We start from the raw sequence: 12406 nt of genomic DNA on the forward strand, positions 1-12406 counted from the left end.
GTTTGAGCAGTGGAGTGGGATCTAGTGGGATGGATAGAGTAGGATGGGCTTGGATGCAGGACAAGTGGAGCAGCAGCTGGGCCTGGGTCACTGTGCTCTCTCCACTTGGCAATGGCCCAGCTGGGAGTTCCCTGCTTGCTTAAGCATCCAGTCCCTGGAACTGAGAGGCAAAGCTATTTGATTAGGGATTAGTGAGAGAGGGCTGCATGTCAGGAGTGAGGGTCACTGGCAGAGCTGTGTTGCGGGAGGGTGCCCAGGGCTGCGTAGCAGTGGGCTGCAGTCAGGATTGAGGGGCACTGGGAAAGCTAGGGCGGTGAGCCCAGGGCTGGGACAGCAGGGGCTGCAGTCGGGATTGAAGGGCGCCGCCCGGCTCAGGTCCGCCCTGATGATACAGGAGGCGGGAGGCACATGGTGAGGGGGGCGGGACACAGTCTGGTGACTCTAGGGGGCGGGGTTTAGGAAGCAGCACGCTGCTGTCCTGGGTCACGTGAAGGGGGACGGGCGGGTTCCACGCAGATTGCAGCTGCGGGCAGGTAGGAGCTGTGGCGTGTGTTCGCACCAGGGGAGCGCCCTGCTGCCTTAGGGACTCAGCGCACCGGCTGCTGTAGGGGCTGTTCTCCCCTCGCAGGCAGAGCTGGCCCCAGGGGAGCCGTCTCAATTGGCTGTTTGCCCTTGCAGGGCTGGTCCCAGTCAACTGAGCTGAGTCCCGCAGGGACGGTGGCAGCGACGCGCGCCGATGAAAGCTGCCTGCTGCGTGAGTAAAAGCCGGACCCCTGCCGACCACCTGTGGGGCTGCGCCTCGCCCAGCGCTGAGATGCAGCCACCTCGGGGGGGGGGGTTCAGCGGCTTTTTACACTTGTGGTGCAGTACAGCACTCCTCCTAGTGCTAACTTGGGGCCAGTGCTGAGTGCGAAGGGAGGGTGTCCCCAGGCAGACCCTCACCCCAGTTCCTGCAGCCCCCCGGGTCTGGCCCTTACTCTCACTGTCTCTTGGCCACAGGTGCTGTTGCTGTCCCTGTTGATGGTCCCACTGCTTCGAACCGTGTATCAGCGTCTCTTCTCCATGGCGGCTGAAGCCTATACCCCCGGGAGCCTGTCAGCTGCCTTCGTCACCTGCCCCAATGAGAAAGTGGGCAAGGAGATTGCAAGGTGGAGCTGAGAAGGGAGTGGGCGCTAGTAGATTAGAGTAGCTAGGCTGGGAGTCAGGGCTCCTGGGTTCTATCCCTGGCTCTGGGAGGGAAGTGGGGCTAGTAGGTTAGAGCAGGGGGCTGGGAGCCAGGACTCCTGGGTTCTGTCCCAACGAGGGGAGGGGGTGGTTTGACTTTTGGGCATGGAGGACACTGATGTGTATTTTTGTTCTGAGCAGGGCGATAGTAGAGAAGCACCTGGCTGCCTGTGTCAACATCATGCCTCAGATCACATCCATGTGAGTGCAGGAGCCAAGTCCCCAGGCTCTATGGTCACTGCATTGGGCCTGGAACTGGGATGGGAGGAGTTGGGGGAGCAGCCTGGCCACCCCGACTGGGGCAAGCTTTCTCTGTGTCTCCCTCTCACCAGCTCCCCCTGTTGGTTTCTTTCAGATACGAGTGGAAGGGGAAGATCGAAGAGGACAGGGAGGTGTTGCTGGTGAGGGCCCATGTGGGGAGGGTCTTTGTGGGATGGGGCATAAATCCCCTGCCTGTGTAGGCAGTGGGGAGGCTCTAGAACCCTGGGCTCTGCCCTGCGTGTTTGGGGGGAGCAGTCAATGGAAACTCCCAATCTTTCACTATCTGTCTCTTCCCCAGATGATCAAAACCCGGAGTTCCCGGATCCCGGTGCTGACCGACTTTGTCCGGTCAGTCCATTGTTCGTCTGTCTCCTTCTCCACCGGTGGGAGCCTGCTGGTGGGGATGGGCCTAGGGAATTTCTGGCGGGGGGTGGAGTCTCTTGAGAGAAGGCCCAAGGGGTGTGCAGGAGGGTTGCTGGGGGGAGGACATGAGTCTCCAGGGGGGTGGGTGGCAGAGTGGTGAGTCCCCAGGGGGAGTTGCTGGGGAATCCTTGCCTATTCCACCCCCTCTGACTTCCCCCCCATCTCCCTATAGGTCGGTGCACCCATACGAAGTAGCAGAGGTGATTGCGCTGCCCATCCAGCAGGGAAACCCACCATACCTGCAGTGGGTTGGGGAGACTGTGCCAGAGTGAGACCCCCCCTACCCCACAGCAGGGGACCATCTACCCCTTCCCTGCCTCAATCACCCTGTCCTGAGACACCATAAGAACAGGACTCACTCCATGGATTTTTTTGTGTGTGTGTGTGGGGGGGGACCTGCAGCCAATAAACTGCCCCCAACGCACCAAGCAGCAGGGTTGGCTCCTCATTCACAACACACAGCCCTGGTGTACTTGGGGAGCGAGATGGTGCCTTAGAGCCAGGACTCCTGGGTTCCCTTTCTGGCTCTGAGGGGGGAGTGTGGAGTCATGGTGGTGGAGGCTTGCCTCCTGGGTTCTAGCCCTTTCTGTGATACAGCAGCCTGTGGTGCCCTCCCTCCAATGACGAGGCTGAGTCTGGCTGCAGCAAGCTCTTTATTGCAGGTGTCAGTTTGTACAGTCAGAATGGCGGTGGTGACAACAGCATCAGCACACAGGGATGGGGGAGAGGGCACAGCTGGCCTGTGGGGAGGGGAACATATGCCATCTGTACAGCAGGTTACAAGCAGGATGGATGACTGTGCTGGGGGGCACCCCTCTCTTCCCAGGCCTTGGGGAGCTGCCATCTCCCATTCCTGTGCCCGCATTCTGCCTTGGCCAGCCCAATTGTGGCAGGGTGCCCCAAGCTCTGCCCTCCCCACATCGCACTTCATTAAATAGAATTTTTACAGAATAATAAAAAAGCAACAAGAAAATAAACCCTTTGAATACAATGAAGCATTTGCCTGGTGGGGGGAGGAATGCCCCCCCATCCACCCTAGGGCCCTTCTTTGAGCAGGACTAGGCAGTTCATGCCTTATATCCAAGCTGAGGGTGAGAGCCCCTCATTACAGTGCAACCCCACACTGCTGTCAAAGAGGGACAAATCCATCCCCTTCCCAGGGGAGAGGCCTGACCCTGCACTCTGTCCTGGGGGCTCCTGGGAGTTGCACTCTGCTCAGAGTGTGTGTGGGGGGGGAGGAGGGGAAAGGAAGGACAACTCTCTGCAGCCCCAGTAGAGGGAGTATCTCTCTGGCACTTCCCCTCCCCCTCAGAACATGCCCCCTCCACCCCATTCCACCAGGTACTGGACAGTGCCATCGAGGGTGACCCTGCGGGCCAGGATGCGGACAGCCTCCCCACGGGCCAGGCGCCCCATGGCTCCAAAGTAGCTGCTGCTGGTGGGGGCAGGGCCTGGGCACAGAGTGTTGGAGGAGGGGGAGGCGAGGGGCTCTGGCTGGTGCTTGGTGCTGGGGGCTGGGTAGTTTGCATGGGGCAGCGGAGTGTGGGCAGGGGGATGCTCAGGGCTCTCGCTCTCTGGGGCAGGTGCTTCGCGGGGGTCCGGGCTGGCAGTGGTGCTCCTGTTATAAAACAAGGTGGATCAGAGAAGCCTGCACCGTGAAGTGCTTCTCCCCAGTCCCAGCCCAGGGCCTGCTCCAGAAAGTACCTGCAAAGTCCTAACCTGGGTGGAGCTTCCCCCATCCAGTGAGGCCATCCTGGCCCGAACCAGTTTTAGAACCCTTTTACAACCCAGTCTGCGCCGTAGAGGACTCAGCCCTCATTCTAGAATCTCCCATTCCTTGCTCTAGAATAGATACCGTCCCTTGGGAGCCTGCCTTAGAAACTGGCCTCTGAGCTGCCTCTAGGAGATAGGGACTGCTCTCCCGAAAGCACATCCCACTGCAAACAGGCTCCGGAGAGGGTAATGCCCTGGGAGCTGCCCCTGCCTCCCCTCACCTCAGGGTCCGGGCAGTGTTGGCAGATGGGTGGAAAGAGGCAAACATCCTGATGGGAGCACTGTGGGCAAGAAAGAGTGAGAAATGGGGTGAATGCAGGGTTGGGCAAGGTGGCACCCCCACCCTGCTGGTCCCGCCTCACCTCTCCAGGCAGCGGGCGTCAGTGCGGCGGAAGTTGTAGGTGCTGGAGGTGCCGCTGTAGCCACAGTATGTCTGGCTAGCACTGACTGGGGTCTCCACCACCTCCTGCAGGGAAAGACAATCAGTGGGGTGCCCTGGGAAGGTCCCCAAAGCCCAGGGCAGGGGCAGCTCCTAGAGCAATGCGGGAGGCTGTGCTGTACCTGGGTGAGGGCTCTGTCCAGCTGCCACTTCTCCCTGCTGCTCCTCAGCTCCATGGTGTCTGTGGGTTCCGGGGGGACCTTGCGCCTCCGTGGCCTCCGGTGCCCTGCCCCACTGCTGCCCTGCCCTGAAAGGAAGCTGTAAGAGACCCTCCTTATCTGCACAGCACGCAGGGGGCCGCGCCTGTTCCACTGGGAGCCCAAGGGGGCTGGGTCAGTGATCCCTGATGGGAACGGGGTGGCAGGGTAGAGAGACTTGCCCAGGCCCTGTGACCCCTCCTGACAACACTCTATCTGCTACTGCGGACCTAACCTGGGCCCCACAGAACTTCCCCGGGGGAAAATGTGGGGCGGGAGCTCCCAATGCCCTCTCCCTCAGTCCCCCATCACATCACCTCAGTGGTATCCCTGTACTCACACCCACCATGCCCTTCTCACCCTAACCCCATGCTGGAGCCCTGGGGTGGTGGCTGACTGTGTGGGTCAGGAGGAGTTGGGGCAGCTGAGGCTGCTTACCTGCTGTCAGTAAGTGGGGGCTGCCCCTGGGGCTGCTGAGCCGTGGAGCCACCATGGCCCCCAGGGCACTGAGGTGCAGGAGGTGGCACTCGTATGTGGAGCCCAAAGAGACCCTTCCGCTTCTTGATCTCCTTCCCTGAAATAAACCTGGAGAAGAAGAAGAGAGACCAGAGTCAGATCTGCAGGGCAAACAGCTCCCATTCGAACTTCCAGCCCCCAGGCAAGAGCATCAGTAGCAGCAATGCAGAGGTGTGCTTCATGACTGAGCGGGTGTGCTGTGAGAGCACGTGAAGGCTGGTGCAGTTTCAGGTGTGTGCGAGGGCGTGGCAGAGTGTGCATCGGCTAGTATGGTTCCAGGTGTGTGGAAGAGTGCAGGGGCTGGTGCAAGTGGGAGTGGGTGCGAAGACATGGTGGAACATGTGAGGGTCAGTGTGGGTGCGAGCAGTGATGAGCTGCCAAAATCTTAACAACCGGTTCCCTCCTCACCCCATGAGGGGGTTGTGGCCCACACCCCCCACCACCCTCCGAGCCCCTGCTCTATCCACCCCCCTCCCCTGACTGCCCCCAGAACTGGGCAGGAGGGTCTCGTGGACCACCGTAGTGGGTGCTCACCCCGCCCCTAAGAGCCAGGGGGACCTGCCAGGGGGCAAGGTGGGGAATCCTGGCAGTGCTTACCTGGGGCAGCTCCCAGGAAGCGTCCAGCAGGTCCCTCTGGCTTCTAGGGGCGGGGGAGCGTAACTAGGTGGGGAGCAGGGGGGCAGCCGCTCCCCCAACTGATCACATCAAAAGTGGTGCCTTAGGCACCGACTCCATGGGTGCTCCAGCCCGGAGCACCCACGGGGAAAATTTGGTGGGTGCAGAGCACCCACTGGCAGCACCACGCCCGGCCCCAGCTCACCTCCGCTCCGCCTCCTCCCCTGAACGTGCTGCCCCGCTCTGCTTCTCTGCCCCCTCCCCCAGTTCCCGCGAATCAGCTGTTCGTGCAGGAAGCCTGGGAGGGCTGAGAAGCAGGCGACTTTGCGCTCAGGCCCAGGGAGGTGGAGGTGAGCTGGGGCGGGGAGGAGTTCCCCTGCATGCCCCCCCCCCCCCCCCGGGTTACCTGCTGCAGTACGGGCGGCCCTCCTCGTGCCACCCAGCCCCAGCTCACCTCCGCTCTGCCTCCCTGGGCCTGAGTGCGAAGCCACTACCTGTTTCTCAGTCCTCCCAGGCTTCCTGCGCGAACAGCTGATTCGTGGGAAGCCAGGCGGGGGGGAGGGGGGAAAAGCAGGGTGGGGCAGCCCGTTCAGGGGAGGAGGCGGCGGAGGCGGAGCGGAAGTGAGCTGGGGCCAGGCACGGGGCGGGGAGCTGCGGGTGGGTGCTCTGCACCCATCAAATTTTCCCTGTGGGTGCTCCAGCCCCGGAGCACCCATGGAATCGGCGCCTAAGATGCCACTTTTGGCCGGTTGTTAAATTTAGAAGCCCTTTTAGAACGAGTTGTCCCTCGCAGGACAACCAGTTGTAAAAGGGCTTCTAAATTTAACAACTGGTTCTAGCGAACTGGTGCGAACCGGCTCCAGCTCACCACTGGGTGTGAGGGGGCGGCGCAATTCAATGAGGGTGTGAGGGAGTAGCAGCACATGCGAGAGCTGGCATGGTTCCAGGTGAGTGGGAGGGAGTGGCAGAGCACGTAAGGGCCAGCATGGTGCAGCGTGCAAGGGGGCAGTGTGATTCTGCGTGGGTGCAGGGACATGGCAGAGAATGTGAGGGCCAGCATGGTGGAGCGTGCGAGGAGGCGTGTGATTCAGTGAGGGTGCAAGGGAGTGGCAGCACATGCAAGGGCTGCTGTGGGTCCAGGTGGATGCCAGGACATGGCAGTGTGATTCAGCGTGGGTGTGAGGATGTGGCAGCAAGTGTGAGGCCAGTGTAGTTCCAGGTGAGCAGGAGAGAGTGGCGGAGTATGGCAGGCGTGGGGAAGCAGGGGCCACACAGGCAGAGCAGAGTGTTACAAAAGCTCCTCCCACCTGTCTTTGTGGCTGCTCAGGGCACTCAGCAATTGGCTGTACCGGTCCCTCTTGGGTGTATCCGAGAGCTGCAAGGACCAATGAGAATGGAGGAGGGATTAGTGAGGGCCATGACCAGAGAACCCTATATTGCCTCCGGACTTCTCCACCTGCCCCCACAGCATATCTGCCCAGCCAGCTCCCAGCCAGCCCTTGGAGTCCCTCCCACTCCATTCCACTCTCTCCCTGGGTACCTCTCACCCAGGTCCCCAACCTCCCTTTCTCTCACTTCACTCCCACTCCTTGCTCACCTCTCTCCCCCAGCCCTGTCCCCTTCCCCCTGCTCCCCCTTCCTGCAGCCCTATTCCCCACTACTTCCCCCTGCTCCTCCTAGCCCTGTTTCCTCTCCCCACACCCCTCACAGTCCACTCTCTCTGCAGCCCCTTCCCACACCCAGCCCACCTCTCCCAGCAGCAGGTTGTCCCAGTTCTCGCTGGCAAACGGCAGAATCTCCCGCTCAAAGTCAAAGTATTTCTTTTTGCAGCAGATGCTAAGGTGATAGAGAATGAGATGGGCCACGTCCACCCTATAGGAAGAGGGGAGAGGGTCAGTGCTGGCATGGTGGGGACATGTACTGGAGGTGTGGAGGGGGGAACCAGACTCACCATCTCAGGGGAAGTCTCCGTACGCTCTCAGGACCCCCAGTGCAGACACAGCACTCGAAGACATAAAATCTGGAAGAGACCCAAGGTGTGTGAGGGAGGAATTAATCCTGGATCTCAGGGACCTCTCCCCCCATGTGCCCTCACCTGTCTGCATAGGGGAGTGAGAGGATCTCGGCTCCCCACCCCACCCTCTTGTCCCCTCACCTATGTCCACAGGGTAGTGGCGTGGATCTTACTTTCCTCCCCAGTCACCGCATGTGCTGTCACCTGTCTCCACAAGGGGCAGGGCGGATTTCAGCCCTCCACCTTGAGTCCCTCCATGCCCCCTCACCTGTCTCCATAAAGCAGTGGCTTGCTGAGACACTGGGTACATGCCTCATGGAACCACTGGGCGCAGCTGCAGCACTGCAACATCTTCAGGTTCCACCTAGGGGGGAGAGGGAGGCTGAGTGAGCACATGAGTGAGAGGGGCAGCCTGCCAGGGCCCAGTATCCTCCCAACTGGAGAAAGAAAGGAGTTCACCTGGGGCATTTGCTGACCGACTCCAGGCACCACCCAGCTCTAGAAATGCCCTCCTCTCCACCCCATGAGCAGCTCCAGAAACCTACCTTCTAGTCCAGAAACCCCATCCATCCAGCCTAGAAAAATCTCTCTCCCTTGGTGGAAGCTGCTGTAGAAACCTGCCCCCTCCAGCACACAACTCACTGCAGAAACCTCATCCCAGTCTACAGCCACTCAATCTGGAACTTGTACTGGAAAAATCTCATGCTGGAAGCTGTTTAGGAAATTTGTTTTACAAGGACCATCCTGCTCTAGAAACACCCAGCCTGGCTCTAGAAAAGAGCCTACCCCAACAAAAGCTACTTTAGGGACCTGTGAAAACCTGACCTGACTTTATAAACACTGTGTTACTCCCATGCCAGAACAATCCAATTCCAGAAAGCACTCCAGACTCTTTTCTAGAAACTCTATCTAACTTCAGAACTCAAATCTAGAAACCCACTAGTTCAGAGCTCACTTCAGAACCATCCTCCCAAACCAGAACTGGTCATAGAAAAAAGTTCCTCCCATATTTAGCTATTATAGAACCCCCACCCCACCATGGACTTTGCTATGGAGACCTCCTTCAACCACAAGACCACTTTGAGAAACCACGCTCCCTGTTCTGAGCTTGCTCTAGAAATCTCTGGCTTCAACACCTGCTCTTGAAATTGACCTCCCTGTGTGAAGCCTGCTTTAGAAACCTCTTCCAACTCCAGAACTTCCTTCCAGTCCAAAACTAGTTCTAGAAATCCAAATCCAAATCCAAATGGTTTTGCTGGAGCTAAATAGGGCTCTTGCTAATTTATCTCTAAAATTAGAAAATCCTTTGGGGCAGAAATGGTGGGGTAGGTGTTACCTACCCCATCAGGATCCAAATTGAGGGGCCTAGTTGCAATCTAGATCTGAAATCCTGCTGCTCAAGACACCCACTTTGGCCAGAGCAGGAACATTCCTGATTCCTGCTCTTTGCCACAAAGAAGCAGATGCAAGGGCAAGTGCTGACCTCAGGAATCTGCAGGCCCAGAAGGGGAACTTACTCTCCAGGGCCTCCACAGTAGCAGTAACACTGCTGCCGATTGGTCAGGTGTGCAGGATCCCACTCCAGAGTCTTGAGCTGATAGGGCAGCACCAGCTTCATGCTCAACATGGCCTTTGCATAGGGGCCTTTCTTGAGCGCACCACCTCTCTGCCAACAAGAGAACAGAGAGAGGGCGTGAGACAGGCTGGACACAAATCAAACAGATCCATCCACAGGAGGACAGAAATGGGGGGGGCTTGAATCAGAGGGATGCACCTGTTGGGGGGAAGGGGACTTATGAGGGGACGGGAGTCAGAGAGACTAACCTGCTGGGGGGGGAGCGGGAGCTGGGGGGGGGGGAAACACTTGCTGTGTGGGGGACAATGGGAATCAGGACACCCCACCCCCTTTTTATCAAAGGCATCACTGAGGACATGAGGGGATGATGTCTGGCCTCCCACAGCTGCCAGCCCCGTACTCACCTTGGTGGCCACAGCGAAGACACACTGCCGGCACATCCATGCACCAAGAACCCCAGCCCCATCGCTGCTCGCATCCAGCACTCTGGGCAGATGGCACTCCTGGTGGTAGGCTGCAAGGGGAGAGAGCTGGTGAGAGAGGAGAAAGGAGGTCCCAAGATGGCCAGGGGATGGCAGAGGAGAGGAGCACCACTTACTGTGCCCACATTTCTCACACCGAACCAACTGGTTCTCTGGGCTCATGGACTCCGAGTAACACACGCAGCAGATCTGCTCCTCACCGGGCACAGCGGCTGTGGGAGAGAATGGAACCGGCTCAATTAATGCCTTGCTGGGGGCAACCCAAGTCTGGGATAGCAGGGGGCTGCAGGTCAGGACTGAGGGGCACCAACAGAGCTGTGCATATGGAGAGAGCATAGGGCTGGGATAGCAGGGTCTGTGGGCTGTGAGTGAGGGGCGCTGGCAAAACTGTGGGTGGGAAGCCCAGGCCTAGGACAGAAGGAGGCTGTGAATCAGGATTGAGGAGCTGTGTGTGGAGGGAGCTCAGGGCTGGGGTAGTAAGGGGAGGGGCAGTGGGTTGGGAATAAGGGGCATCAGCAGACCTGAGAAGGCTGTGGGTCAAGACTATGGGGCACTGGCAGAGCTGTGCGGGGTGGGAGCCATGGGACTGTGAGCTTGGAGTGAGTGGTGTGGCGGCGGAGCTGGGGCTGCGGACTGAGAGTGAGACTACATCAGGACTCCAGTGCTCACCAGGGTTAATGTCCTTCCAGAGCACCAGGAACTGGGAATTGTCCTCAAATTGCACCAGGCAAACCTGCCGTGAAGCATCCACCTGCCAGAGGAGAGAGGGGTGAGTGAGTGCAGGGCCAGTCAGTGGAGGCGGCCCTAGTGTGTGTGTGAGGGCTTCACTCACCTTCTTGATGGTACCCAGATAGAGCAGGCCATCGGTCCAGCGGGCCAGCACATCTTGCCCCTCCCAGAAGCGGGGCCGGCTGGGAGCCACAGCAGGGGCCGGGGCAGCCGGACGTTTCCAGGGGCCGGAGGTCAGGCGGGAGCTTGTGCGTGTCACCCGGGAAGTCTGAGCAGGTAGCTCGCTCGCCATCACATTGTGACCAATCTGCCATGTGAGGGGAGAGGGTCAGTCACCTGCCAGAGCTCAGGCCAGAACCCAGGATTCTTCATTCCCAGCAACTGCATTCACTCCTGTGGGGTTCCTTTACATAGCAAGGGGGCATATTCTGTGTGAGAGGAGGGTCATAGATCTGGGGAGCTAGCCTTGGACTTGGGGTACCATTTATTAGGGGGTCTCCCAGATTGAGGAGTGTCTCAGAACCAGGGGTCATTTCTTGGAGGGAGATCAGAACTAGGGAGGGATTCTCTAGGGGTATCTCAGATCTAAGGGACCTGATCTCGGGTGTCCCAAATTCAGGGGGCCCTCTCTGTGGTGTCTCAGATCTGGTGGACCCAACACTATGGTGTCTGGGATCCTGGGCTGTCCTCTCTGGGAGGGTCTGGGATCTGGGGATGTGTCAGATTTAGGGGACCTGCTCTGGGATCTGACAGTTTCTCAGCTCTGAGGAGCCCAGTCTTAGGGGTCTGAAATTCAGGGGGTCCACACTGAAGTGTCTGGGATCCAGGAATATCTTGGAGGTGGGGGGCCATTTTCAGGGGGTCTGGGATCCATGGGTGTCTTGGATATGGGGTACCCACTCTGGGGGATCTAGAATCTGAGAGTGTCCCAGATTCAGGAGGCCCTCTCTGGGGATGTCTGGGAGCTGGGGGTGTCTTCAATTTGGGGGGCCTCTTTGGGGAGTCTGGGGGTGTCCCAGGTTCAGGGATCACTGTCTTGGGGGTCTGGGATCTGAGGGTGTCTTGGATTTGGAAGGAGTCTCTCAGGAGGATCTGAAATTTGGGGTGTTCCAGATTTGGGGGGCCTCTCTGGGGGGATTCCGTGACCTTGGGGTGTCTTGGATTCAGGAGACCCTCTCTGAGAGGTCAAAAATCTTGGATGGGGGGGTCTCAGTGGGGGGCTTAGATTTGGGGAGACTCAGATATGGGGGCATCTGGGGGCCCTCTCAGGGATGGTTCTGGGGCAGTCTCTGATTCAGGGGGACCTGGGATCTGGGGGTGTCCTGGATTCAGGGCCCCTCTCTGGAGTGTCTCAGATTAGGGGGCCTTCTCTGAGGTGAGTCTACGATCTGGAGGTGCCTCAGATTCAGGAGGGCCCTCTGGGGTGGGTCTGGGATCTGGTCCCGCTCAGACTGAGGGCATCTCAGTTGTGGGAGCTCTCAGATGTGGCACGAAGGAAGTCTCATTCGGGGGGTGTCTCCTTTTGGGAGGATGGAGGGGCTCTCTGTAGCTGGGCAGCCCATCTCTCTGCCCTGCATGGGGGAGGGGTGCTCCCTCTCCCTCAGCCTCTCCTGCCCTTACCAGGTCTCCGAGTCTCCTGTGAGGGTGGGGGCCGGCTCTCTCCCCTCCCCAGTCTGGGGAGGGGGGGCGTCTCAGGGCTGAGGAGGCTGCCCGGGCCCTCAGGGGCTAAAGAGCAGGCCCCTCTGCGGCTCCATCCTAGAGCTGAGCCCAGTGACGCAGCAGCAGCAGCCGCCAGAGCGGGGAGGAACGAGGGGGGATGCGGAGAGACGCTGGGGGAGAGGACCCCCCTAACGCCCCCCTCCTGGCGCTGCCTGCGGAGCAGGCCCTCGGCACCCCCCTCAGGACCCCCCTTCCCCGGATCTGCACTGACAGTGGAGCACAGCACTAGACAGCTATGGTGGGGGAATCCTCCACCTCTTACAATCCCATTCCTTGCGCCAGCCAGGTGGGATCACGTCCAGCTCCACCTAGGGGGCCAGGCCCTGGAACCCTTTCCCAGCACCCTGAGCCAGCCAGCCCCCACCCTGGGCCAGAGCGGAAATGAAGCCCCCTCGAGGGGAAAGGCCCAATGTCTCCTGCAACCAGACCTGGGGTCAC

At 59.5% G+C, this 12406-nt stretch overlaps 2 protein-coding genes across 4 annotated transcripts; one reads left to right on the top strand and one right to left on the bottom strand.

The window, feature by feature from the left end:
- Positions 1 to 465: 465 nt before the first annotated feature.
- Positions 466 to 2859, top strand: CUTA (cutA divalent cation tolerance homolog). 3 transcript variants are annotated; one of them, XM_074971989.1, is made up of 7 exons: positions 473 to 533; positions 679 to 754; positions 1000 to 1148; positions 1366 to 1425; positions 1580 to 1625; positions 1784 to 1833; positions 2081 to 2407. In XM_074971989.1, the coding sequence occupies exons 2-7, from the start codon at positions 737 to 739 to the stop codon at positions 2178 to 2180; spliced, it is 423 nt and encodes a 140-aa protein (XP_074828090.1). In that variant the 5' UTR covers positions 473 to 533; positions 679 to 736; the 3' UTR covers positions 2181 to 2407. The 3 variants fall into 3 exon arrangements, with proteins under 3 accessions (XP_074828091.1, XP_074828090.1, XP_074828092.1); XM_074971990.1 differs by lacking the exon at positions 679 to 754 and having other exon boundaries at positions 466 to 533; positions 2081 to 2409; XM_074971991.1 differs by lacking the exon at positions 1366 to 1425 and having other exon boundaries at positions 2081 to 2859.
- On the bottom strand, positions 2541 to 12061 carry PHF1 (PHD finger protein 1). The gene is made up of 15 exons (XM_074971987.1): positions 11870 to 12061; positions 10353 to 10556; positions 10190 to 10271; positions 9637 to 9732; positions 9443 to 9552; positions 8980 to 9128; positions 7731 to 7826; positions 7400 to 7468; positions 7197 to 7320; positions 6756 to 6823; positions 4756 to 4902; positions 4243 to 4378; positions 4044 to 4147; positions 3903 to 3962; positions 2541 to 3526 (listed from the first exon to the last, which is right to left on the bottom strand). The coding sequence occupies exons 2-15, from the start codon at positions 10539 to 10541 to the stop codon at positions 3217 to 3219; spliced, it is 1740 nt and encodes a 579-aa protein (XP_074828088.1). The 5' UTR covers positions 10542 to 10556; positions 11870 to 12061; the 3' UTR covers positions 2541 to 3216.
- Between the last annotated feature and the right edge of the window lie 345 nt (positions 12062 to 12406).

Source organism: Natator depressus, chromosome 14, assembly GCF_965152275.1.
Source record: "Natator depressus isolate rNatDep1 chromosome 14, rNatDep2.hap1, whole genome shotgun sequence".
Taxonomy (NCBI): domain Eukaryota; kingdom Metazoa; phylum Chordata; order Testudines; family Cheloniidae; genus Natator; species Natator depressus.